The 27,642-nt window shown below is 48.2% G+C and overlaps 1 protein-coding gene across 11 annotated transcripts in view; it reads right to left on the bottom strand.

Annotated features, from left to right (window-relative positions):
- The window catches only part of AGAP1 (ArfGAP with GTPase domain, ankyrin repeat and PH domain 1), a 520,173-nt gene that overhangs the window by 117,470 nt on the left and 375,061 nt on the right, over positions 1-27,642 (bottom strand). For all 11 annotated transcript variants that reach the window (XM_047721458.1, XM_047721459.1, XM_047721460.1 and 8 more), the window contains one exon: positions 11,217-11,378. In XM_047721458.1, the coding sequence (XP_047577414.1) occupies positions 11,217-11,378 (162 nt within the window). The remainder of the gene's footprint in view (positions 1-11,216; positions 11,379-27,642) is intronic.

Raw genomic sequence — 27,642 nt, 5'->3', positions numbered from 1 at the left:
CCCCTCAGAGCCTGGAGCCACATCCCCCGGACTGTCCTGGAGCCCGCACGTGGTGGCCACGCACTCCAACCCACCCTCCACGCTCAACATGTGTGCTTGGCGGCAAAGGAAGTGGAATATCTTAAATATTATCAAACGTCATATCATTAAACAGAAATTAGACAGAAACAAGGGAAGCCCAAGGATTGCCTGGGAGTTGAGATGCTCTAAATGGCTAATACGTCCATTTTTCACCTGAAGCCCTCTCCAAATGCAGTTTTGCTATTAAGCAAAACCCAAAGAAAGGTAATCAATTCCAACTAAAAAGCACTTATCCTGGGATGATGGTGTGCAAGGCACTTCAAACCCCTGGCTGCCTGCCAAAACCCAGACAACAGCCATCAATGTTTCTGACTCTCCGAGAGCACAGGGGCCATGCATAATTGACTAGAAGATGGGCTAAAACTGTGCCCAATCAGTGTGTGATCAAAAACGCGTGGAATATTCAGCACCACTTGATTACACGGAGGCCTGTCCTTTCTCTCTCCTCATGAAATCTCTTCAAGGTCCAGAGTACTGTAATAAGATCATTACTGTCAAGCGCTACGAATCGCAGGCAATGAGTCTTGGGATAGGAAGTCATACTTCACAAGCTCCCCTGGTCTCCCTCTCTCTCTCTTTTTGTATTTTCCTGCGCGCAGGGACGGCACGGAGACGAGGTGGCAGATAATGATCACATCACTGTGTGGCAACTAGAAAGGCACTTTTAAGGCAAAAGCAGAGAGAAATCAGCTTAAGAGAAACTAAAACATTTTCCCTTTTGCTTTTTCCCCCTTAAAAAAATTAAATAGAATTAAACTGTGTGCAGCTGTCGCTCTTCATGAACTCTGATGTAATGTCATTGAATTTAACCATTTGAGAGATTTTCATATTGCAGCCGAGCCCATTACCCCACAGACATATGGCCAATTTCCTCCATGTTCTGAGTACAAAGGAAGCCCTTGGTAAGTTGTGTGTGTGTGAGTGGCGATGCCTGCCGTGGGGCTCATGGAACCTCCCTCTTTTATGGGTGATGACACCCTGGGCTTGGAGCCTGGAACCTACCGCATGGCTCCGACGGAAAGGGATGCCACTGGAAAGCAGAAGGGCACTGGCAAAGCTTCCTCAGGCAATAGTTTACCTCAAGACCACACCTGCTCTGGAGCCTCTCTAACGTGACCCAACGACACAGGAGTGTGCCGCGATCACCCCGCAAGCGCGTGAGGCAGACATCTGATGAATACCTGAATCCAGCAAGGTGGGGTTCAAGCAAACAGTGGCGGGGGGCTTCGTCTAGGGTTTCTCTCTGCCCTCCATCTTCAAACTGTGTCACTCCCCTTGTCCCCCCCAAAAAGGTATCATCTTCAGAAGGAACATAAAAACAGGGATTTGTTGTGTCCATGAGGGAGTTAAACATCCCTAAGTTTTAGAAAGTTTCAAGACTGATCTCCCCTTGTCACAGACAGGAGACAGCCTGTCTTCGAGTCCTGCATGTTCCAACTATTTGCAGAATGGCTGAAGCAGTGACTCCCAAATTTCCCTGGAAGGTACCAGAGTGTGCATGCACACATGAGAGAGTGTTTGCCAAGAAGCTGTGCCACCACAGGGGTCCTGAGGAAAGATGCTGAGGTCAAGAGTGGCAAAGGAATCACTGCTTCCGAGTTTTTTTAAAGATTTATTTTTTATTTTAGAGAAAGTGTATGCACACGAGTAGGAGGAGGGGCAGAATGAGTGGGGGTGGGGGGAAGCCGACCCCCGCAGTAATGCAGAGCCCAACGCAGGACTTGATCCCAGGACCCTAAGATCTCCACCTGAGCCGAAACCAAGAGTCAGGCTTAACCAACTGAGCCACCAGGCACCCCACTGCTTCTGAGTTCTTAAAAGGCCATAGTGGGGAGTGGCAGGCATGCCCTGCCTTGCGCTCCTCCTCACGCCAAGCCTCTGAGGTCCTTGCCAGGTGGACAGTGCAGGTGGACAGCACGAGGTCTGGAGGCCAGAGACAGACCTCAGATTCACATCATCTGCAGATCTTGGCCAATTACCTCACTGAACCTCGTCCTTCACCTGTGAAAACAGGAGACAACCTTCTCCCCTACCCACTCCCCGAAGACCACCACGTTGTCTACAGGCTGCAATGAGGGCACACATTCAAGAGTGGGCACTGAATCAATCCTGGCTTCCTTCCCTTACACTTCATGATATATCCTAGCAAGGGACCTAAGGCCCTGGGGAGGAAGATGTGGGGAGAACAGGCTTGGTTTGCATGATTGAGTCCACAGAATGTCTTTCTTCAGTGGCACAGGAGGGCACACTGCAGCCCACAGAAACAGGAATTCACCAGGTTGTATGGCCTTAATGTTTATGTCCTTCCAAAATTCATCCGTTGAAGCCTATGGTGCTGGAGATGGAGATAGCGGGAGGTGACCAGGGTTGGTATGGAGAGGGCGGGGCCCTCACAGTGCACTTAGTGGCCTCACAAGAAGAGGGAGCGAGCACATGTAGGAAAGGCCATGCGGACATGTGGGAGGGCGGCTTCTGCAAGCTGGGAATCTAATCCTTGCTGAGAACCAGACAGACCTCGCCCTGCTCTTGCACTTGCAGGCCCCAGAACTGGGAGAAATGGATTTCCACCATCTAAACTGCCCATCTGTGGGTCTGTCACGGCCCCAGCTGCCTGAGACATAAGGTGTATGCGGATTTGATTTTACTTCCCATTTATCAAGGTGTTTCTACACAGACCCAGTTCTGCATCCGGTTACCATCTTTATTATGTTGTTTTACATCCTTAGAAACAAAGGCTCCTCGACCTGCATGTTTCATGCCTGCCAGCGCTGCAAGGGAGCTGCGGCATCCTCGGCTAGAACCTCCCAGGGGCCAGTCTGCCCTGGAATCACCCAGGTGGAAGCATCTGATGTCCCCGTGAGGCCGAGGCAGAGGCAGATTCAGACACAACATCACATGTTTCTTCTGAGCATTACAGTGTCAATTTGCCTCTGGTACTTTTTGTAACAAAAGTCATGTAGCAAAGTAGAAGTATAAAAAGTGGCCACGCAAGCTGACCGGCCAGGAAGGCCCCAGGGGAATGGCACTGGTTTTGCCCCTCCCAGCTCGGGGGCCCTGGTCAAGCACAACACTCACAGCGGGGGGCGGGGGGTCCTCTGTGTCATCACAGAGTTAAGCAATAACCGAGGATCCTGACAGCTTTGACTTTCTGAGAACGTCAAGAAAAGGACTCTGAGGGATAAACTTCAGGTGACTCAGTGTCCCAGATGAGGCAGCATTCCAGGAGGAAACATGCCACCTCATAGTCTGTCAATGAACCCTGGAGGCTGTGGGCAGCTCTTGCCAACCAAGCCCCACTGCAGAACAGTACCCCTAACTTGAGGGAAAACAAGGGCCATTGAGGTCTGTCCCATCCCTGTCCTTTGGGAAAGGCACCTTCAAAGGAGTCCACATTTCTCACAGGTGAGCCTATGCCTGCTCGTGGACGGCAGGAGACCCTGGGGCCCCCAAGCTGCCTTAGAACAAGATTACCACCATTCCCTTTTTGTACTCCCCCTGACTTTCTACAGCACCAGAGACTTCCTTCTCCACGTAACAGGCCACGAATGAGCAGCTCACCTCCTCTGCAGAGCCTCCTGTGGGGCCCCCAAGGGCCTGAGGGGCCTTGCTCGGTGGCCACAGCCTGTTTACGGATGTGGGCACTGCACCAGATGGTGGGCATCCTGAAGGCAGGGGTTGCCTCCGTCACTGTGACAGCCAAGCAGGTGACCAATGCACTTCCAGGGAACTCAATCTAACTCTCTAGTTTGTGTGTACTTGAAAAAAAGATAATATCAAAAACCCTTCTGTTGTTGTCGGTGCCTCATGACTGGGAGCCTCTGTTCTGGCTCCTCCTGCTGTGGTCGACTCATCTTTGTTTATTTCTGACCCGCCGATTCCCACAAAGGAGCTGTGGGCGCCTGCAGCTCGAGCACGCTGGGAGGATGGGACCCTGCAGGATAGCTTTGGAGTCCACGGTGCCCCATCTATCATGTCCACGTCTAGCGTAAACCCTGAGCTGCACAAATCCAGCAAGTCTGTTCTCGTGGGAGCTGGGGTTACGACCTGAGAACTCGCTTTGGAAAAAAGACCTGGTTGGTGGGGAGTAGTGAGTCCATCTGAAAATGTGGTGTCTCCTCTGACTTCCAGATCAAGGGTGAAGAAACCCAGCCCCCCTGGCTCCCTTCTCTGAGTGGCTATACTCGAGGAATATCTTCCAGGAAAAGCTTGAATTACTGGTTTTCCAATTCACTCTGATTAACTGCTCAAAGATTCAGATACACTAACTAGTTTAATAACGAGGGAGTTCAATTATGAAGTCCGTATTGTTACAAAACATGGCTGGTGATTATGGAGGCTTCTTGTTTCCTCTCTTTTGACGCAAGGCAGCTGCCAAAATTAGAACAAGGAGCGGACCCGAGGGATGCTGCTGGAATGTTCTTGAAGATTAAAAGGAGGGAATCCAAGGTGATGTGTGCTAGTAATGCCTGCACGGGTTTCATAAACCTTCCCCCCTCCCTCTCCAGCCACCTCCAAATATGAAATTAAATGAGAAAACCACACAGACAGGAAACAAACCGTGAAGGCAGTTCCTTGGCCCTGACCCTATGCTGGCCTCACGTCATCATGAGCAACACAGCGTGTTACCTGGTGTGTCGGCTGTGGCCAAGGAGAGAGGAAGGACAACAACATCATGGTGGTATGACACTTCCATAACAAATGAAACAAACTGCCCCTCCCGCCCAATCTTCATATGGAAAATCCCCCAATGACCCAGTGATGCCCAAACTGCATGACAGTCAACACAACCCAATGGACACCGAGGAACGGAGCTTCAATGCCCCCAGGTCTCACCTTTTTGTAACCCTAAGTGCAGGAACAAGACTGGACGATGCATGTGCATGGTTATTTCCTCGCCAGACTGCCTTCCCAAACCTCACCTCATGTATAAAACATTTTTTTCCTGAGGTAAAAGATTCACTAACTGATTGGGCATAGCAACCACTGTTGTGTTAGTCGGAGCTAAGTGAAGGTGAAGACGAAACTCCATTTTCGCCAAATTCAGTCCCCAGCGCTGGTGTTTTAAGGTGTAAACGGAGGTCGTCTCTTGTGTATATCTCAGCTCCAAGGTAAGGCTCTAACAGCCTCTCAGGGGAGAGAGAAGCGGAGTCTTAATTTCTCGTGTCTCCCCAAAAGCCAAATGAGTGGTCCTTCCTTTGTGCAGGATGCTTGATACTTGAGACGATAAAATGATGTGCCATGTCAGGTTCTTCGGGGTGAGAGGGGAGGAAAGCTCCATCCAGGCTGACCTCTGCAACTTGGACTTAATGGAATTTGGAAACAGGCTGAGCCCTTGCCTCTGATTGCTTACTGAGTGCAGCTGGGTTGGGCAATTCTTTTCTTTTTCTCTTATCCTAATGGAGAGAGGCCGTTGGTGACTTTCCTCCACAAGATAATATTTCAATATCCATCCAGGATCAACCATTCGATGGTTCTATAAAGACCCAGAGTGAACAACCAAGGGATCAGAATGAGAAGGATAAAACAAATTTCCTTCTGAGACCTTTGGAACAAAGCACTGTGAACCCAAGGTGGCAGGGGGTGGGGGGAACACAACAGGATTTCTGCATACCCTCTCCTATAATAAGACTCGGTAAATCCAGACTGGCTCTGCATTTTTAAAGAAAGATCTTTGCTACACAACTTCTAGATGTTATGATCCATATAAAAGTCAGTATCTTTACATAGAATCTGAGAAATATCAAGGAAGCTACTCTGTCTGCCCCACTCCTAGATTCAAAAGCCGCTCCACATACCTCAAAGACTTGCTTTTTGCCTGGTGGAAAGAGTTTGAGGCAGAGAATCAAGAGAAAGTTCTGTCACCTACCAGCAACCTGACCCTGGACAAGAAAGCCACTTAACCTCTCTCTACTTCCACCTTTTCACTGGGGAAACAGGGAAATTAACACTCAATGCAAACTTGCATGAATGTTGTCGAACTAACGAGAACCACCAGAGTTAGGACCACAGAGCAATGCAGGGCTCTTTGTTTCATTTCTGCAGCGGTAAGCTCACTACTGGACCCTGAGTAAGAAGATGCCCAGAGAGTATGGCAATTCAGAGACAATGCCAAAACACAGCAAGTCCTGAAAGACCTGCATTGTTCCCACTGCCCAGGGGTTTCCAAGCACACGCCCTTCAACTCGGTTCTGGAAACAAATCCAGGGCCCTGAGTGTCAGCACCCTTCCAGAGCCCAACTACCATCCAGCCAGTGCTGTGGCCATCACAGGGGGCAAGGTGCCCTGCCTCTTACAAAGTTTGCCTTCTAATATCTAAGCCAAAACCCATCTCCTTGAAGCGTCCACTCATTGGTCCCAAAGAAACCCACCTGGGCCACCCAGGACAGGCCAGTTCACATGCCCCCAGGCTCCTCCTGTCCTTCCCTACAGCTCTTCTAGGTACTTCAAAGATTCCCTCCACGTCATGGGCTTCAGTTCCCATGCCTGTGCTTCTTGCCCCCATCTGAATTGATCTTCACTGGTCTATCATCTTCATAGAGTACAGAGCCCAGATCTGAACATATGACATTTTCCTAAATGTAATTCATCCTGAACAAATCAAATCCAATTTAAAATCAAGATCACCAATATTTTAATATCCAATGTTCTCAAGGGTCTATTAAGTAGGAGTACAAGTAGAAATGGGATATGCTTTTTTTTAAAAACGTAATGACCACCTGTACCTTTTTTATGGTACGGCTAGAAGATGTTGGCTTCTACGAGGCTTGTTCTTCTCAAAGTTTAACTCAGTGAGAAAGTGTCTACTCTTGCCCAAAGTTAGCAGCCTCAGATCTGAGCCCTGGGAGCAACGAGGCATCCATTACCTTGTTGGGGCACTCTGCTTTCAACGATACATGAGGTCACTCTCACAAAGTCAGAGCTCACAGCCCCAGCTTGTACCTCATACCTCCTGTATAGCACAAGGACGGGGTTAGATTATTTTAAATTTCTGACTCTTTTTTTTTTTTACCCCCTACAGGTTCTTTCTTTATTTTAGACAGAGAGAGAGAGAGAATTCTGAAGCAGACTCCCCACTAATCGTAGAGCCCAACTCAGGGCTGAGCTGCAATCAAGAGTTGGCTGCTTAACCAACTGAGCCACCCAGGCGCCCCTAGTTTTTGACTCTGTGATACTAATAGTTCTAGATAAGTCCAGTGACTGGCTTGATCATCCAAACACCTCCAGCGCTCACACATAAATGCACACACCTGGTCAAGTTATGACGTCAGAACTCAAAATGTTTATAAAGTTAAGGAATTCTTTTATGTTATACGTATAAAGATCACAGTCTCTGCTTCTATAATTTACTAGATTCACTCCATTCATTTTACGTTATACATATAAGCAGATGACTATTCAGCTTAAGTTAGGTCATAGCGCATTCTTCCGTTGGGTGTAGAGTTTATCACCACTCTGCAGCGTCAGAGAACTAGGACAATGACTATGAATGCTGGTCCAGCGAGAAACTCGTTGGTTGGGATGCCCTTATTTCTGTCAGGTGCACCAAGAGCCCCCATGTGGACAGTGTTTCTGGCTTTTGCATACTGTTAGCTTGTACTTTCTGGACAAACATGGCACCAAGGTAAGAAATACCTGGCACCAGAATCTTGGTGCTTGGCTGAGCGTCTAGGGCTCCTGTGTGGAGCACCTGGCTGAGGAATGGTTCGGAGGTACACTCAGGAAGCTCTGACCATGCCCCTCAGCTGGGTTCGGGCCAGGCTCCCAGAAAACAATGGTGGCTAGCACACACCTCTGCCATCTTGCGGGGCTTCTGGCCCAGTGCACTTAGTCAAGGGTCAGAGGCACAGACTTCTCCAGGGATTTCTCAGAGACACGGTCAAAGGCATGAGCACCGCCCTGCTTCTGCTGCTTCATCTCTACCTTCTTGCCATCTCTGCCTTGGAGGTGGACCCGTGTGGCTGGTGCCCTTTGGCTTCTGCTAGGATTTAGTCAAAGAAGGGGTCAGGCAGAATCAGAGTCAGGGAAGGGAATGAAGTTAGGGCGGTCCCCCTGGGTCCCTTACCCTCCGGGTCACCACAGACTAAATAGGTCCCTCTGTTGAAGGTCATAGCTCCTAACCTTGCCCAAACAGCTCTCTGTCTGGGTCCTGATAATTGACCCCTCTGTTGCCTGTTACACTCCTGGGGTTCTGCACCATCCCATAGCTCTTCCCACACCTCTACAGACAGTCCCATGGTAAACTCCCCTCAAGGACCCAGCTTGAGGGTGCTGTTTTCTCCCAGGACCCTGACTAAAGTAGCTTTCAATGGAATTTTATTTGTCTTATACTCTGAAGACGTTTGAATCTAGTCATTTGTTCCAGCAGGTTATGTCAAAAAACGATATAACTCAACTACTTTTCAAACACCTTGTAGAGAACGTTTGATATCTACAATTTCAACTTTTCACTATGAGGTCAGTCAACAAAGAATACAGTGGAAACAACCAGTCATAGAACAGGTTGATGAACATATAAAACAGGAAAGAGAAACAAGTATTTTCTTATAATTAAAATTGAACAATATCCTCTAAAAATAAAACATATACAACTAGCTTTAATTTCAAGAACAGATGTTTAGACAGTTTACGCTCTTTACTTAAAGGAGCTAATAGCTGTTAAGACTATTACAAAATATTTTGTATTATTAAATCTAAAATGACCTCAATTCTCAATTGTAGGTTGCCTTATGACTTCAGAGATGTTAAAACATGAAAAAAAAAAAGTGTACTTTAGAAATAATGAAATATAGTGCCTCTCACAAAAATGACTCATTTACCATCTTGTATGTAACCTTTCCTAGGAAAAATGATACCTTTTCTTTTTTTCTTTTTATAGAGAATCTGTTGCCTTATTTCCTACTGGAAAGATGTCATGACGTTGGTATTATAGACACAATAATCTGTGAACTAGGAAGTGAGGGGCAGCTTCCCTTCTGATCACTGGTGTTGAATTTCTGAATACACGTCAACCATTACTCATCATCCATGCTTGAGATACTGTGGCGATTTCTAATCTGGGTGTTTCTATGGTGCCGGGGAGTCCGTCTTTCTGTCTGCATCACACCGCAGCAGTTAGGCCCTTTAATGAAAGGGTCCAAGGTTGTTTTTACGTTGAGGATCTGTCTCAGCCTTATTATACACTATTGCTCAGCATAGGATACGATCCAAGTAACTCAGGAAATGGGCTGAGAGCTTCTCAGGTGTCCCCCAAACTCACGGACACATCTCAAACCTCTCTTGATTCATGCCTGGCTGACCGGGATGCTGGTTTGAAGCCGCGGTCCTATTAAACACGCAACCACTGATTTACCTGAAGTCCGTATCTTACTGACACAGTTGTCACTCCGTCAGGAGGTGGGTAGGATATAAGCAGAAAGTGTAAAATATGTGTAATGGTGTAATGTACTTACAGGTGGACCTGATCATCAGTTTCTACCAAGTGGTGTTTCTGAAAAAAGTTGTCCAACAGAAACACGACATACCCAGTAAGATGGTTATCTGTGACATGGATAGGAGGCCTTTTCCTACAGCAAACCTTCCTCTCCCCTGGGATACATGGGGTGAATGTCACCCAGACTGATGAGGCTCCAGGCTTCTTCCTGGTTTTACCCCCAACCTTCCGTTCGGGTAGGGCATGGCCACCAGCGCACCTCTACAGCCGGATGCTCTCTGTTAAAGCGGTGTTTGAAAGTCTCAGCAACGCTGGGCATCCGTAGCTCATTCCTTCCAACTGGGAAGGTCAGAAATGTCTAGGTGGGTGCTGTGATCCATAATCATTATTTTTCACCACTCCTGATATAATAGAATCATCCTTATTTATCATAATGGGAGAAAATCAGTTTTTACTGGCTAAACTTGTTAACAGGCAGCCTATGGGAGGCAACAGGGTAAGAAATGTGAAGAAGTGCTCTCAGACTCTTCCCTGCTTGCCACCATGAGAACCCTGGCAAGCCACTGGAAACTCTGAACTCCGAGTTCTCATATGCGTGAAACATGCCACAACTCAACTCACAGAATCACGTGAACAACAAACCCCCTGCACACACCATCAACTCCATTCCTTCCTTGCTAATGTATGCATTGTGGGCTTCCAGGCTCATGGCTGGATACTAGGAGGGAAGAAGGCACTTTTCCAACACTGCAAATTGTAGTTCTGAACAATCAAGTAGAGGATTCGGGAAAAGCATAGCAGAAACAGAGGAAGAGAAAGCATATAAAGTTAAAAAGTATTTCCGACGCCTGTGTGGAATGCGTGTCGAAAACAGACTCTTACTATTGATGGTGTCACAGACAATAATTCATGTTAAACAATGACGCTACGAAATTTTTATCTTCCTTTGACATATTTCTTCAGCTTATTGACTACAACTGCATTACTTTCACTCTCATAACGTGGGGTGTATGTGTGTGTGTGTACACATGCGCATCTCTACTTTGCATCTGTGAAATAAAAAAAAGTAAATCCATCTGAAGGAGTGACTTCAGAAAGAGCACATCTGGCCATCACTGAGAATAAAAACTAAGGGCTCAACAAGTAAAAGGAAAACCAAGACAAACCATGACAAACTGTGACAACTGGAATATTAATAGAGCCCACAAAACAAAAAGAACGGACAGATACTCATAGAAGAAGCATTTATCATAATGTGTTGCTGAAAGCCAGGATTGGAGTAGCCGTCTTATAAGAATTAAGACCAGCCAATACTAGAAAACACTTCTGGAGTAGGAAAGGGAACTGTCTTTGTTAGAATAAAATAATATGGCGCCCCTCCCAGTTGGAGTACAGGGTGCAGAGGCTGGGCCAGACCCAGAACCTAACTAGGCGGGTGACAGGGAAAACAGGTTTACCGTCTACCAGATGATGCCTGCCAGAGGGGAAGAGAGTTCATCTGGTGGAATGATCTCGAGACTCAGTCAGTGACAAGGCAGCTCCAGGGGCCCTTCTGGGGCAGCCTGGCACACAGAATGCACGTGTGGTGACCAGCATCGCTATGCATATGCGGTCCAAAGGGTATGGGACCTCCCCCCAGTTTTAGAAATAAAAACTAATTTCCAGGAATGCAGACTCTCACCCTGAGCTCCCCGGGAAACCTTACCTTCAGCAGTGCTGGAGAGCCCGTCAGCTTTGAAGTTGCTGGTACTTTTCTTCCTTCGGTGCTTCTTTCTGTTCGCGTGAGGGGAGGGGGGCGGGTCGAGCTTGGGGCTGGTGGTGCTGGAGATACTTGGGCTGGAGCACACGGAGTCGCCCAGCCCTGTGTCTGCCATGGGACCAGAAAAGGCAAAAGAATGCAAAAGTTAACACTTATAAAGCCAGCTTCGCAGAAATACGAAAGCAGTGTTCCTCCACTATCCTACCAGGTCCCACAAGTACTATGTTAGGTGAGCTCACTGGACTGGAGGCCCCAAAGCATGCAGTATTAAAAGTTCATGGGGCTGTTTCCTCTAATGTACCACCTCCCATTTAAAAGAAAAAAAAAAAAGACTTTATTTCTGGATCACTGTAGGCTATGAATTTAAAATCCTCCACTTTGCATGGCTGGGGTTCTGGAAAAGCAAAGTGAGAAGTCCATGCTTTTTACTAGTTTATTTTTCTCGTCCCATAATTACCCTGATCCATTAGGAGAGAAATCAAGATGTCTGTGGACGCATACGAAGGTGTCCTGGGGGTGGCTTGGCCTCTGAGCACACACACAGGGGAGAGGGAGTCCCAATTAGCTCACTTCCACCCTCAATGTCACGTACAACTGCAGCATGGGTTTATTATTAGTGAAAAACAGCATGAGTCTCTCTCCCCATAGCAGAGACCTGCCAATTTTTGATTCTCTTGACTCTTTGGGACCTACCCTGTGTCAGGCACATTGACAGGCAATGGAACTGTCCCAATGTCCCAATGACCGTTCCCCCATCCCTACCCTTGAGGAGCTGAAGCCTCACCACGGAGGCAGATGAGGAGAACGGGCAAGGACGACTGGCCTCTGCGATGGCAGGGCTGGCCTTTTGCTTCTTCACTCTGCCCCTTGGGCAACCACTCAATTCAACGCACCACTTTCATTCCCAACTGTGCATCCTAATTCTTTGGTCACTCCACAGCTGTAATGCTCTCTCCCAGATGAATGCTTCTCATACCTGCACTCGGAGGTCTGCCAGTTGTCTGGCTCTAACCAGCATGCCTGTCCCCCAGAGCAGCTGTAGATGCCCTTTCCCCCGTTTGATGCTGAGCATGGAGTGTCGGCACCATTCCCAGCAAGCTTCCCCAGGTCCCTCCCATCACCTGGTACTTCTTTCTAAAAGCACACACCCATGTTTCTTTGCAAGATGTTAAGAACATACACTTGACTCACATGTGGTCAAGTAACAGCTGCCACCACATGGGGTGGCTCTATGTCTGCGCCCTCTAGTCCCTTCTGCGACGCTTTCCCTCTGTTTGCCCTGTAACAGTACACGGCCTTGAATGCAACGGCCAAGGAGTCCTGGTGCATCACGTGGCTGGCACATCCCCCTGCACCTTGTTGATCCTTCACCTGGAAGGATCTGAAGGCAGATCCTTCACTGCCTTGCCCACTCGTGCTGAGCACACAACCTGGTACCTCCACCTACATGTCACCAGGGAAGACATTAACCTGGGAGGAGTCCAAACAAAGCCCCAGCTTGCAGACGCAGCAATACTGAGCTGGAAGCGCTGGTGAGCACCGGTGCGACAAGACCGGGGGACATCATGTCGTGCGTGTCCCGCTCACAGATCCTCGGACTCGCCCAAGAAGAAAGTGCTGAATGCTCTCGTCAAACACCTCCCTGAAGGCCTACACGGCTGCCCCACTGACACACATTTTTGACAATTTTTGAATAATAAAGGGAAATCTACTTCATGTTTTCTTTCCTTAATGAGCTACCCTGTTTAGTCTACACACACACAAAGCAATTCTCCAACAGCCTAATTTAGGATCCACTTGGAAGGTTACTTCAACTCCCTGAAATACTAGTCATAATTCGCCCTCCTGGGGAACAAAATGACATGTGTTGGTGTCCAAGAATCTCCCTCCATTCCAGGTGCAGAAAACTGTTCCTAAAGTCACTAACAGGGACTTGGTGATTTCATTCCCAAATTTTCTGGGCATCCTGGAATATTTGTAATTCAGGGAGAAATCTCTGATTCACCTGAAGGAAGTGGCTGAGGGGCATCCTGGGGCAGCAGTGACACCTGCCTTCCCCCGCGGGACCCTGAGCAGTCTCTCCAGCCTTCTTTTCCATGGGCACCTTCCACACCAGCACATCCTTCCACCTGTGGCTCCGGCATTCCACTGCGCCACTGGCTCCCAACTGGAAACCCCTGCCCAGGGACACCTGGTCATGTCCACAGATGTTTCTGGTTATCAGACTGAGACAAGGTGGAGGTGTATGGGCATAGAGCAGGTAGAAGCCAGAGATGCTAAAAAATGTCCCAGGACACACAGGACAGCTCCCACCATTAAAAACCGACTGGTCTAAAATGGCGACAGGGAGAGACCCACGGGATCTGAATTGCTCTGTTCCTCGTCACCGGCTCAGTCTCCTGGTCTGTCCGTGTGAACCCCCTCACGACAATGAACCTCTTGGAACACTTGCTTTACCTGCTTTGAGTTGCCCCCCACCCCACCCAGGTGATGGCATTGGCGTCCCACTCCCAGGAAGCACACAGGTGGGGGCAGGTGTCCTTCCTCACTAGGCACTGCTTGCAGACCACTCCCCCTCCAGCCCCATCCCGTGAAGCAATCCCCCCATCCCGCCAAGCCTGCTCACACCCACTGACCCCTGGCATCTGCTCCTTCTTCGCTCCCTGTTTTAGCAGCAGCTCACCCCACCCTCACTCAGGAGTGACAACGTCCAGCTCCTCCTAGGCGCTCACTTCAGCATCCTGGCCTCTTAGGCCTCTGCCTCGCTAAGCTCCCTCCTTCCCTCTGGCCCTCATGGTCCTGACTCAGGGCCACCACAGGAAGCCAGCTTCACTGGGTCTCATTTTTTTGTCTCCCAGGTCACTTACACCAGGACCCACACTCTGAGGGTTAATCCAGCAGCCCTCTTCACCCTCTACCCTTCCTGATCACTCATCCAACTTGACTGCTAACTTCCACCCCCCACCTGCTTGGCGCCTGCGCTCAGGCCCTGCTGGAGGGACACCCTCATTCCCATTGGGGTTGGACCACTGGCCTACCCTTCCATCTATTACATTCCCGGAGTAAAGCTGCTTCCCGCTCTCCAATAGGCTGTATCACACCCCCTCCATTCTCCCCAAATGCCCCACACCTCACTCACTCCATCCCCCATAAAGATATCACCTTTCATTTTGCTGAAGACAGAAACAAAACAAAACAAACAAACAAAAAAACCCAACCAAACCAAAAAAGCAGCAATCAGAAGAGAGCATCCTCCTTCCTGTCCCTGGTTCTCATAGACCCGGGGCCTCCTCGCTCTGGGAGCTGGCTCCCATCCCATTTTGCTCCTGGAGTGACTTTGCCCCAGCTTTTCATACCCATTCTGTCCTGCATCAAACGTGCTGTATCACTGCACTGCCTTCTGCTTCTAACAAAAACCTCCGTGACCCCGTGCCCTTGCCCAGCCACCACCTGATTTCTGATCCTCTTTAAAGCAGAGCCCCCTGAGCCTCTCCCCTCTTTGCTGCTTGTGTCTGGTCAAGGCTGACCCCACTCCCATCAAGCTTGCCCCACCAGCCGCTGCCCTGCCTTCACGGTGGCCACCAGCGCTATCACAGCCCCATCAGATGGGCTTGCGTGGGTCTTGGCAGCACCCTACACGGCTCACAGCCCCCACCTTTGTGGACAAGCCGGAGTGGACTGGACGCCCGTCAGATCACAGGGAAACTAGGAAGGTGTGGGTTTTAGAACCCAAAGGAGAGGCCCCCAGGGAGCTGCTGTCCACGGCTGCCTGGCATCCAGTCCCACTGCCTCACGTGGCAGGTGGTGTTCCCTACGTGGAACGCTCCGTCACCCAGTTGTTTGTGTCCCTGGCGACGAACGCCTTCCTGGCAAGATGTGAACCTTACAGAGGCAGAGACTTGCTTCGGCCTCTTCACCAGGATGCAGCCTGGCACATATTTGGGATGAAAATGGGAGTTGCGTGCATATTTGAGGCATTAAGTTTTATAAGGAGTTGAGGTCCCTTTGAGGGGCACTCACGTAGGTGGATGGTGCTTTCTGCTGCGTAACAGAGAAGCACTTGGTGACTTCCTGGTAAAATATGGGCACGCAAGTCTCCAGCCATCCAGGACCTGTTTCAAGGTGAGCTTCTAACTCTGTGAATGAGTCTACGCACACTGAGAGTAAGGAAGCCTTAAATACGCCACGTACACTGCATGGGCATGGAGTGCTACATGAGCCAACTCTGGCCAGGCATCTGAGGTTCAGCACCAAGAAAAGGGCAAAAGGGGCGCCTTGGTGGCTCAGTGGGTTAAGCCTCTGTCTTTGGCTCGGGTCATGATCCCGGGGTCTTGGGATCGAGCTCCGCATCGGGCTCCCTGCTCAGCGGGGAGCCCACTTCCCCCTCGCTCTCTGCCTGTCTCTCTGCCTATTCGTGATCTCTGTCAAGTAAATAAATAAAATCTTAAAAAAAAAAAAGAAAAAAAAAAAAGAAAAGGGCAAAATCCCTGCATCACAGAGCCGATTTCTATGAGCGAAGGAATGCCTATCTAATTTCTTGCTCAATGTCTTCATGAAGAACTCTTTTTCTGGGGCCATGTTATCAGAACAGAGAGGGAAGGGGGGGCTCATGCGTGCAGTGGGCACGCCAGCTGCACGCAGATCACTGTATGCTCACACAAGTGACCCTGCACGCAGACGGAAGTAAGGTGAGGCGCCATCTGTATGCCCAACTTCCTCGGTGGAGCAGGCCAACCGGCTGGCCCTGTAGGTCCCCTTGAGAAACAGAAATGTAACTTGGGACAACTGGTTGGGCCATGAGGACTCAGAGAATGACTGTGTGAGGGTGACAGGGAGACAAAGTACCACTGAGTTAGAAGGCCCTGGGGCGGGGTGGGGCTAGGGACAAACAGAACACAGGAGCCCTGGCCACTGGAGGGAGGGAAGGAGATAAGCTTTTAAGATGACACAGGGTTGTCATAATGAAAACAGAAAAGCAGGATCAGCATTTGTAAGCCCCATAAATTCTATTTCAGACAAGAAGGAAAATGAATAAAGTAACCGATGGGCACAAAACACTTTGGAATCCATGAGTACTTCCCACCTGCTGCCTGATTGCTAGTGCACCAGGTAGTGGGCCCAGGTCCCACAGAGAGGACCATCCTTGCCCGGGTTTGGAGGTGATGAGCTGGGGCGGTGACTCTCAAGGCCACTCTGTAGGTGAAGGTGGAGCCCATCTTTCTTGTCTCCTCCTGGTCCCATGTCTGTGTGTCTGTGCCCCCACACCTCTGCCCCCCTGCCCCACACCTCCCCTCAGCAATTTACTTCCACAGGCAGCAGCACTGTGGCCACCTAGAGGCTGGAAGTCTACAGTGGAGGGGCTGAGGCGGGGGATGGAGTGGGACAGGAACACAAGTATCTGGAAAAACCAGATGCTCCAGGCCATGGTCAGTGGGAGCAGGGAGAGCTCAGGAGTGCATGGCGGGGCAAGGGGGCTGTATGTACAGGGACTGGGCGGTCTGGCTGTGGGAAGGGCCTGCTATGGCACAGGGGAACCCAGCTCTCGAGGGAGCCTCAGGACCCTTGGTTGGGGGCCGGTCAGGGGGGCTGTGGCAGGAGACACGACTCTGGCCAGCAGGGCTATTCTGGAGGCTGGGGTGGGTGGGGCAGAGAGAGCTACATTTGGAGTTAGTTGGGTCCTGAGCTGCTGTATTAATGCCCCTGGCTTCCAGATCTTGAGAACCCCCTTTTCAGAGGAGTTGTTTAAATTCCCCTGGTTTAAAATATGAGCAATCAAAATGTACTAGGCTTCCATGCTGTGCTTTTCCATTTCCGACGACTCCTCTTGCCTGACAAGGTATCCCTCAAAGTGAAGAGGCCCGGAAAGCCCAGCCCCAGACGCAGTAAATGAGCTCCAGCCGCAGCCCACGGGACGCAATCCGCTCCTCCTGACTGAATACAAATAATGCATTTTATTTTTTATCAATTACTGGGCGCTGGGATAGCCGGCGACCATCGGCAGAGCTAAGTACGGGAGGGCGGGCGCGAAGAGAAGAAAGGCATGCCAAATTAAAAAAGCAAGCGCCTCATTACTCCACATCGAACCCGACTTTGACGGAGGGACTTGGAGTCCCCTGAGTGTGCGACGCCGAGCCGGCATGGGCTGGTCCGCTGCCGTCCCGTGCGCTCAGTGTCAGCCATTAGTTCTTCCCAATCGGGCATCAATGTTCAACGCACACCCCAAAAAATATATAATATGAGCAATAATGATAACAATCTGCAGTCTCTCCAGGCTCCGGTACGTGAAGTATGAGTCAAAGACGCGCCTCACTTTTCACTCGGAGAGCTGACAAGCATGACCAGAGGGGAATAAAATAACATTCTGCTCGCATAAATATCAAGCAGCCTGCTTGAGACGGATGGCCAGGAATGTATTCTTAGCTATCATTCCGGCAGACAGGCCCAAGGACACTCATAACTTATTTTACAATCATTTAGTTTCAGCTCAAGTGGAAAACGTGACAACTTATCTCTGCTGACAAGATGCCATATCGAAACCTTACAATTAACTCTCCTCCGATTATCTGCCCAGCCGATCATTAGCTGGGCCATTTCTGATGAACTGTTGCAGGGAGCTTGCCTTGGCGGGAGCCTTCACTGCCAGGTGTGTAGATAGGTTTTTGATATCCCGGCTGATATTCAAATACTCGGGGCTCTATGCATGTGGCTCTCACGGCTCGGCTGCTCCCAAGTCTCTGGAAACGCGTCTGCTGGGGGAGGCCTCCTTCAGCTCCACTCTGGAAAGGGGTGGTGACCCCCGCCCTGCCCCCCACAACCATATGTACTGCTCTTCCTGCAGCGGCGGCTGGGCTGGCTGTCCCTGCACACATCCCCAGTCCCCATCAGGTCAGAGGTCAGGCCCTTCCCAGGCACTGGAGGGAGCTTGACCTCGCACCACTCTTCTTTAGTGGGCTTGGTTTGGAGAGAGGGGACATCAAGAAGTTGCTGCTGGAAGCTGCCCACATGACCAGGGGAGCTGCTAATGGTCCCCAGGGCTGGCTGGCTGTTAATTTCCAGTGTGTCAAAGACAGATACAAAAACCTTCAAATGCATGCTCATAGGAAGTACACATCTGTACAAAAACAAAGGAAGCAGGAAAAAGGAGAAGGACAGGTGTGTGCACACCAGCCCTCCCTGTCTCCTTTCACATACTCCCTACCTTACTCATTTGGCAGTATGAAGTAGCATATATTCCTAAAAATCCTTTTTTTGGGGGGGGGGTATTGAAAGAATACAAAATGATCAAAGACAGGGCTATTTGTCCATGCTGGGTTGGGGGCAGGGGGCATCAGCTGAGGTCTAAGACCTTCTAAAAACCCAAGATGAGGTCACGCAGGAGCCAGTGAATTAAAACACATTTCCTTCGAGACAAGGCCAACCATATAAAGCTCATTTGGATCTTTAAGAAGGGCTCTGTTCTTTCTGAAGCTCAGAGAGATGTGCGGGCTGGTAAATAAAGAACAGGCCACCTCTGCCATCCAAGGAAATCACAACATCCCGGCCTCTGTTAAAAGGTGAGTGTGAAGTGAAGTTCAAAACCTCGCCCCTTCTCATAGTCCTTTTGACGGGAGCTTTCAACAGGAGGAGGTTTACTTGAATCCCAATCTCTGAAGATGTTTCAGAGACTGGTATATTGTCCGGTTCCCTTTGCCGCTCACGGCGCTCACACAGAGGTACACGGTGTCAGAAGAAGGGGCAGCAGGGACACGATGGGGGTTCGAGGAAGATGACAGGTGTTGGGGGAAGGAAGAGACACCACAGTGTTAGACTGAGTTACAAAGTGGGGAGGAAAGGAATACAATAGGAGGGGCCAGAATGGAGAGAAAATGTAGGGGAGAACCATCTCCTACCCGGGCCACATTCAGTCGCACCAAGATGTCTCTGTAAATAAAACTAAAGTATTGGAATTGATCTTCATTTATGTGAAGCCCTTACTGAAACACATCTGTGACAGCCTTAAAAATAGTGGCACAAATGCTGATCAGTAATCAGGGTGCAGGATTTTTTTTTTTTTTTTTTTTTTGAGGTGATGGAAATGTTCTAAAGAGGACTGTGGTGATGGTTGCACATCCCTGTGAATCCACTAAAACTCCCGAATTCACTTTGAGTGAATGAAGCGTATTGCTATGTGAGTTTTATCTCAATGAAGCTGTTGAAAAGAAAAAAGAGAGAGAGAGAAAAAGGGGGGGATGGTCATTGTGTTAAATGCTACGAAGCAATCAAACAAGGAAGATCAAGTCAACATCATAGTCTAGCAAGATGCAGGGAAGGTATCAGAGTGAGGGTCAGGAAGGGACCTGGGGATCCATGGGACTGACGGTCTGGTCCTCCAGTCATGTGCCAGTACCTGGCTGTATGCTTTGGGTGAATGGCAGACCCCGGAATGTTCCATCTTTCTCTGAGGGAGCTGTCCCAGTCTCCCCCACCTCCTGCAAAGCACAGCATATGACTGCAGCCAGAACGGCCTTGTTCCTCTCAGGTCTCTCTAGTTTTCCCTCAAGCTAGATGGCCAGCTTGCATTGAAAACCATGATCTGGTCTCAGGGGATGAAAGGTAGAATGTGTTGTGGTCCAGTGAGGCTGACAGCCTGAGGAAGTCAATGTGGGAACATGTTGGGAAGGAACATATTAGGGAATGCAAGTCAGTATTTTACACTTGAGGATCAAAAATCAAATTGTTCTCTAGTTGATTTTTAGCTGAATTAATCCAGCATACTCAGAAAAATGCAAAGATGCCCGGAGAAAGGCTGTTAAGTAGAAATGAAATCATTTCAAGAGATGTCTGTTTCTTTCCAGCCTTCTCTATTTTTACATAATCAGCCACAACCATTTCTCAAGTTTGGTGCTTATAAGTAGTAACTGACAAAGAGATCCTGGTTCACATGGGAGGCTCCACTGGCTGGGCAGGCTGGGGAAGGACTGAGCATGTCTGAGAAGAAAACTCAATTAGAGAAGTTAATTAAATGTCTGCTCCCTCTCTGATAATGTAAATTTCCCATTTTAGGAATTTAGTTGTTTCTATTAAAAGTCACATGGAGTCAAATTACCAACTGCTGCACAAGAAAGCATCCTGTCTGATGCAGGAATAGCTAGCTTTCTAGGTAGGCGGGTGCCTCTGTCCAGGGTCCTGAACACATTCAACCACAGCATTCTGGTTCAAGGAAATACACCACAATAAGGCTGCCTCTTCATGACACATCCCTGTTCTTAACCTGCTGACATCATGTGATTTGAAGAAATAGGGAGCTGGTGTCCTCAGCTTTACGAAAACCTGATACACAGACACCCAGACTGAAAAAAGAGGTCATTTGCTTGTGACATATCCTACTGCTCCAGGGTCAATTACAGGTTACAAACAAACAAACAAAAAACATCAGAAAGAACAGAATATGTCTCTCACTTTGCTTAATTATTTCTTCTGCTAGGATGGACTTCAAAATTTTGATCAATGCCAACACTTCTGCATATATTTTTGAATATTTAGAATTATGGCATTAGGACAATTTTCGAGGTGTTGGTTGAAGAAAATAAGCATTTGTGGGGCTCTGTATACTTTTGGAAGCTCTGTGCCTGTCTCGCCAGCAGAGTGTGAGGTCATCCAGCTAACCAAGTCCTTGAAGCCTGCATACTGACCGCTGGCCAATTTGCACTTCAGCTCCTCCCCTGCCCATTTCCATGAAGCAGCCCCTGGTCCTCTGAATGGCCTACATCACATGGCATAAGATGGAAACACTGAGGGCAGGGAGAGAACCACGATGTGTTCCACAAAGAGGAACCAGCCCAGCTGTACAATCAGAAAGGCAGTTCAAAATCCTAGCTGGCCACTTGGGGGAATTCATGTCCGTTAGCCTCAATTTCTTCACAGGTAAACTGGGCAAAACAGCTGTCCTGAACACCCACTCTTGGCCTGCCATGCCTCAACGTGCTCCTTTCCCCATCTTGGCCGACAGCAACAACACCCTCCTGCTGCTCAGACCGGTGGCCCTGGGCTGCCTGACTCCCCCCTTCCTCTCATATCTACCCCTACCCATGAGGACAGAGCAGCATACGGCTTCAGCCATTTGCTCAGTGTGGTGGCAGGCCAGCTGCCAGACAGACATGCAGAATGGCTCACCAGCATCCAGCTCTCTTCTAGAGCTGGAACCATCCAAGTACGCAAAACACAGCTCCTGTCCTAAACAGCTTACATTCTAATGCAAAAATATTACCAGCAGACATACAGAACATACAGGCATTCACAGCACTGGAGGAAGGACGGTGCATGCTATAGACAGACACAAAGCACCGAGGGCAGAGTGTGGATCTTGAACATTGTAAACACGAGTCCACAAAGGGTGGTCAAGTTTTCTAAAATAATCATCATCCAGTAAGTCAAAACTGAGGATTCTCAACACCAAAATTCACACATGACTGATACCATAACATTAGAAACATAGGGGGAAATTCTGGTAACTATTAGAATGGATCCTGGGAAACTGACTTTGAGATATGCCTCAACTACAGCTAGACGACCACAGCGCTATTGACAGGCTGCTTGAGGGCTCCTCAGTAGTGGGACTGTGTGCACCAGATGACCTTCACCATGACCTCCCAACCCCTCTTTGCACTTCCTGTCAACACAGGGCTCCTATCACCGCCTTCCTTCCCAGTGCTGTGATTTTGTCTGTGGGTGTCTCTTACATGGTAGTGTCCCTCCAGTAGGGACCAACCAGCAAAAATCAGTGCTCAATAAAAAGGTCTTTGAAAAACAGAGGGTCTCAAGACTTAAGTGGCAGCACAAAGAACATAAACATGAGTAAATTTTTTTTTTTTAAATGCCAGGGGAAACAAACATCCAGTGTATCTAGAATTGTACGTTTAAGACCCGGAGACTTTAAATATTATTTAAACGCCAGCTGAAAAACCTGTAATAAATATCCACACAGTTTTGAGCACTTTGCAAAATAAATTATTACCAAAGATGATAAATTATATTTTTTAAAAAAAGATCTCAATTTCCTCCAGGCACCCCATGTAACATTTTGTTGTTTCAAGTCAATGATGGTTATTTTTGTTTTGAATGAAATCAAATGCTAATTTGCAAAGTCAGAGAAATTATGTCATTAAAAATAGTATTTGAAAAACTTATTGTCCCACGTGATTTCACTATTCTCTCCTAAGCTGCGGGACAGGCAGCTTGATTATGAAAAGGGACCCTTGAGCTTCCCAGGTCTTTATTGCTGGTAGGTGGCATGCCCCCATCACAGGAGCTAGAGAGAGTGCTGTGGTGTCAGGTGCCTCCAACAAAAGGCCGGGCCACTTGAAAGAGGCCCCGCCAGCCTCTGAAACTCCCATTCCCTTCCGCCACACCTGGGCCCTAACAATAGCCCCAGTCAGTAGGCTCGAGGTTGCTGAGTGGGACTCCCTCACTCCCTGAGCCACTTGGCCAGTGAGGGAAACTCCAAACGGTTGGGTTCCATGGGTAACCCACCCATAGAAAACCCTGGAGCTGATGGAGGGCAACCTGCAACCACTGCGGACACAGGTGACGCGGCTCAGTGCAGAGAGGAGCAAGACCTTGACTACCTATTCAGGGAGCATGTGCATGGATGTATGTAGACAGCAGATTATTCACTGATTCAACAAACTACTACCCAGTGCCTACTTCGAGGGGTGTACTGTTCCAGACCCTGGGGAAAGAGCAGTGAAGGAAACAGAAAAGTACGGTGGTGCAGTTAACAGTGCAGAACCCTAACAGACTGATCCAACTGTAATCCCATGTGGCTACCAACTGATTCGCGCGGATGCTGAAGGTACCTAAATTTGCATCACGAGCTGCCTTGGGTACCTGCTCTGTAACTGAATAACCTTTTAACAAAGTAAACATTTGGGGGAAAAATACAGAAACACCCCTCCCCTAATATTCAAATGTGAAGATCTGGACCATGATTTTTTTTTTTTTTTTTTGGATAAGAGTGAAATGACTCCTTTAACAGCTACTGAAAAGAGAATATTTCTCTTTCCTGCTGTTCCAGAATTTTGCTAACCTGCTGCTAATGACTAATGACTGCGCTACATATTTTATGTAGATTCCAAGGCTGGGGTTGACCTCTAACTCTTCTGCTGGCAAACCAGATATTATCAACCCACTCATGTTTCTAACTAGTGGCAGGTAAGCAGTGGCCACACACTCATTTAAATAAAGAAGTTGAGGGGCACCTGGGTGGCTCAGTGGGTTAAAGCCTCTGCCTTCGGCTCAGGTGTCCTGGGATCGAGCCCCACATCAGGCTCTGTGCTCTGCAGGGAGCCTGCTTCCTCCTCTCTCTCTATCTGTCTGCCTCTCTGCCTACTTGTGATCTCTGTCTGTCAAATAAATAAATAAAAAATCTTTAAAAAAAATAAATAAATAAATAAAGAAGTTGAGACAGTAAGGTCATCTGTTCATTGAGCACTGGAATCAATCTGGTGTGACATTAATGAGAAGATGAGGTTAATGACTTCTTACTTTTGACACACTATTAAAACACTGTATTTAAAATATTTACCGGGTCACAAATAGGCAGCAGGTCCAGATGGCAAACAAGTAGATCAGAGTGGGCTCTCTGGTTTTCATCCATGATTTGTAGTCAGGATTCCTCCTTGTTGCAAAGGAGCCTGATGGTTTCCTGCATTTGGCAAGCTTTAAGTTCTAGGGGTGCAAACACAGCCCAGTCCACGAAGAGGCTAGCGGGCTGGTGAAGTGTGATGCATCTCCAGGCCAGGATTCTGATCATGTAACGGAAGAGGATACCATGGATTTGGGGCTAGCATAAAACCAGTGATTCCCACGGGTACTACCCGTGAGAAATCAAGGCTGCCCCAAGCTTAACTAGGGTGACATTCATCCTGCTTTGCTTGGGACAATCCCCATTTATGCCAGTTTCCCACCGTAAGTATTAACACATGGGCACCTCAATCTTTTTAAAGATTTTATATATTTATTTATTTACTTGAGCTAGAGAGAGAGAGCACACATACGCATGAGCGGGGGAAGAACGGGGGGTGGTGAAGAACCTCAAGTGGACTCTGTGCTTAGTCTGGAGCATGGTGTGGGGCTTGATCCCATGACCCTGAGATCGTGACCTGAGCCGTCCATGGGAACCCCAATCTTAATCCCACTCTGCGATCCTTTCCAAGAATGAGAAAAAGAACAAAGCTCAAGAAAATCTAATGATTTTGATGGTTAAGAATTGGGTACGTAAGAGGTTGTGTGAAAATGGCACAGCCCTTCTGCAAACCTGCCCTTTATTTCTGTGTTCCATGCAGCTGGGAGTCATGACAACCTTGTGTCAATCTCAAATCAAGAATCCCCCCGGACTGCTAAGTACAGAAAAAGTTCGTAACATGACAGATAATTTTAACCTGACTGAAAACCTGTCAAATTTTATACTCAGGATAACTGTCTCTGCCAATAACCCCATGGATAAAGATACCAGGAGTAATATCTTCGTTCAGAACCGCAGCCAAGATATCATTTCATTTCTGAAGCACAGTTTGAAGTACAGCCTTTTTCAATAGATGATAATATTGGTCAAGTGAGTGGCTCTTATTTTGTCTTCTCTACAAAAATGACAAATCGCTGTCATCTCTAAAATTAATGATGGTGTGTAAAAACTAAGATTAAGCTTGCTTCTGACAAGAAGCAGTTAATAATGCAGCATTAAGTCTAGAACATTCTTTTAAAGAAAAGAACAGATGTCACTGATACTACAATGGTTTTATCGTGTTACTTCCAGCACTGTCTTAGAACTTGGATTTTCTCCTGGCAAAAAATAAAATAAAATGCAATACGATAAAAATAAAGCGTTTGGAGATTCTGAGTGGAATCTGCTTTGAGTTTAAAGCATTTTCTTTATTGTGGCTAAAAATTTTGTCAATATGGTTCAATCAGACACTATGGTTGATCTTTGGGGAAATTGCTGTAAAATAAAATGAAAGATAAGATTGTGTTCCCAAACATAATAACTGACATTTTTCTCCTTTTCCTTAAGCAGAAGGCCAGCCCCCTGTGGCCGATGGAAGGGTCAGTGGAGGGTGCAGCAGCCCCAGCTAGAGAAGTGGAATCTGCCGCCTGCTATTCATCAAAGAATCGCTCATTCCCATTCTTCCCTACTGCTGCCTTTTATCCCCTGGGGTGAGGTTAAAAGAAACAACTACCCACCAGCCTCCCCAACCAGGATGTGGGCCTCCTCCCTGCCTCCAAGGCTCTGCCCGCCCCTTTCCTGAGGAATACATTTTTTTTTTCCTATTCTCCCCCCACTTCTACAGAAGGTTCCAGGCGATCCACAATTTTCTTCTGAATACGCTCTTGCCAGTTGCCCCTGCCCACACACCCTGGCACAGCCCGCCTTCCAGCAGTGGCCGGGACCAGCTATCTCTAATCTTTGAGATTCTATGGCTCACAGGCTTCGGGAGACTCTGAGTGGCCCCAGGAAGTGGGGACTTCCAGGTTGTCTGGGCATGAAATGGAAAGGGTCTCTCAATCCACATGTATGCAGACCCTAGCATCCGCCCCAGTTCCACAGTCTCAAACTCCGGCCCCGACTGGCTTTTATCAGTAAACACTCCCCTCTCCATTCACAGTGGCCAAGGGCTCTCAGGAGTGGCCCCATTGCTACTTCTGGTGCCTCTCTGACTCCCTGGTTCTGGCCATAGAAAAGGAAGAATGGATCTATGTATTTTCTCCTTTGAAATTCGAGTTCGTTTGCTCATTCTAGATCCAGGGGCACTTCTTCACAGGGGAAATGGTCTCCCTCTATCCAGCACACCTTGTCATTCGGCTGAGACCCTGACCTTTGGAGGCGTGACTACCTGAAGGACAAGGATACCCCACAGGCCTGGAGGGATAGCCTGGCTGGGGCTGTGCATGCAGCTAGGGTGACCACAGAGATTTTGCTCTTATTTTATGAGACTGAGAGGGAAACAGAAAAAAGGAGGTGCTGGTATTAGTGAAGAGAGCATGCACGTACAAGCTTCATGCAAAATGGGCACAAAAATGGAATTCACTAGGCATGCTCAAAGTAACAAGTCTAGATAGCCTTGGCTACGTGGGGGATTTAAGCGGAGCTGCTCAATTGTGAAGAAAGAGAACAAAATGATGACATGGAGACAGCATGCAGAAGAAGAGGCTGAGATGAGGCGTAATTAGGACTCTCACAGTATTTTCTAGCTCCTCTGGGAAAGCATGGCCCTTTGTGAAGTGTTACAGCTACGATTCTTACAAATCCAACTTCAATACACATTTGCAGGAAGAAATTTGAAAAGTGAGATCACACACAGAAGTCGGAGTCTGATTCTATCTGACTTCACATCTGGTACTTCTCAGAACAGGCCTACTTGTTCAAGGCGTGCTTTCTGGCCGAGACAGGACGGGGCCAGCAAGAGCAGGATTCAGAGCCTTGCCCTCTGTCCAGGCAGACAAGGACATTCACGGACTATGAAACCCTGTAATTTCCTCAAAATAATTAAACTCGAGGCTGAGGCACATTCCTCCTGAAGCCAATCCATGTTTGCGAACAATTCGGCTTACTGCTGGAACTACGTCTGCCCTCCAGGGGACAGGGCAGGCTCTGCAGAGCGTCACCAGGATTGGACCAGTTGCTCTGCATTTGGTTGGGTCTTTCTGTATCTCTAATTTTCTTCACTGTGCGGCAAGGGGCAGAATGGGGGCAAGGATGCAGGTGTCTTGGCTCTCCCACAGCTACCACCCAGGGTCCCAAATGCCTACCTCCGGCTCTTCCGCCCTCCATAGCCAGGCAAGGACCACTTTCTATTACCACAAAGAAAGATTCACTGCTCTTGGTTTTTGGATAAATTATGGTTTTGAACTGACTATACCTACTGACAAGTAGAAAGATTTGCAAATGTTTACCTCCTACTTTGTGTGTTCTAACTATAGAATTCCTAATTGAAATAATTTTATTTAACACATTTTTCCATAAGTAGTATGTATTTATTGCTGAAGGATGAAAAGAGAAAAGGGAAAAACATTTACGATCTTGGAGATGTCTGTACTCTTTCCATCCAGCTGGGTTTTTACACATGCATGCAGGTGGGCACACGGGTGGGTACGCAGTCGGCCTGGCCCCACCCACAGCTCAGGTTTCCACCTGTGCATCACACCTGTATCACACATGACCCCTCCCAGCTGTGTGACCCTGGGAAAATTATTCAAACTCTCTAAGACTGTGTTTTCTCATTTAAAAACGGGGATAACAATACGACCTCACAGAGCTGTACAGTAAATTTAATGAGCAATATAAAAAAATCACCCAATCCAGGACAACCACATGGCAAATAACAACATTTGGCTGTTC

This window comes from Lutra lutra, chromosome 3, assembly GCF_902655055.1.
Source record: "Lutra lutra chromosome 3, mLutLut1.2, whole genome shotgun sequence".
In the NCBI taxonomy this organism is placed as follows: domain Eukaryota; kingdom Metazoa; phylum Chordata; class Mammalia; order Carnivora; family Mustelidae; genus Lutra; species Lutra lutra.
This window is presented reverse-complemented; position numbering and strand designations above follow the sequence as displayed.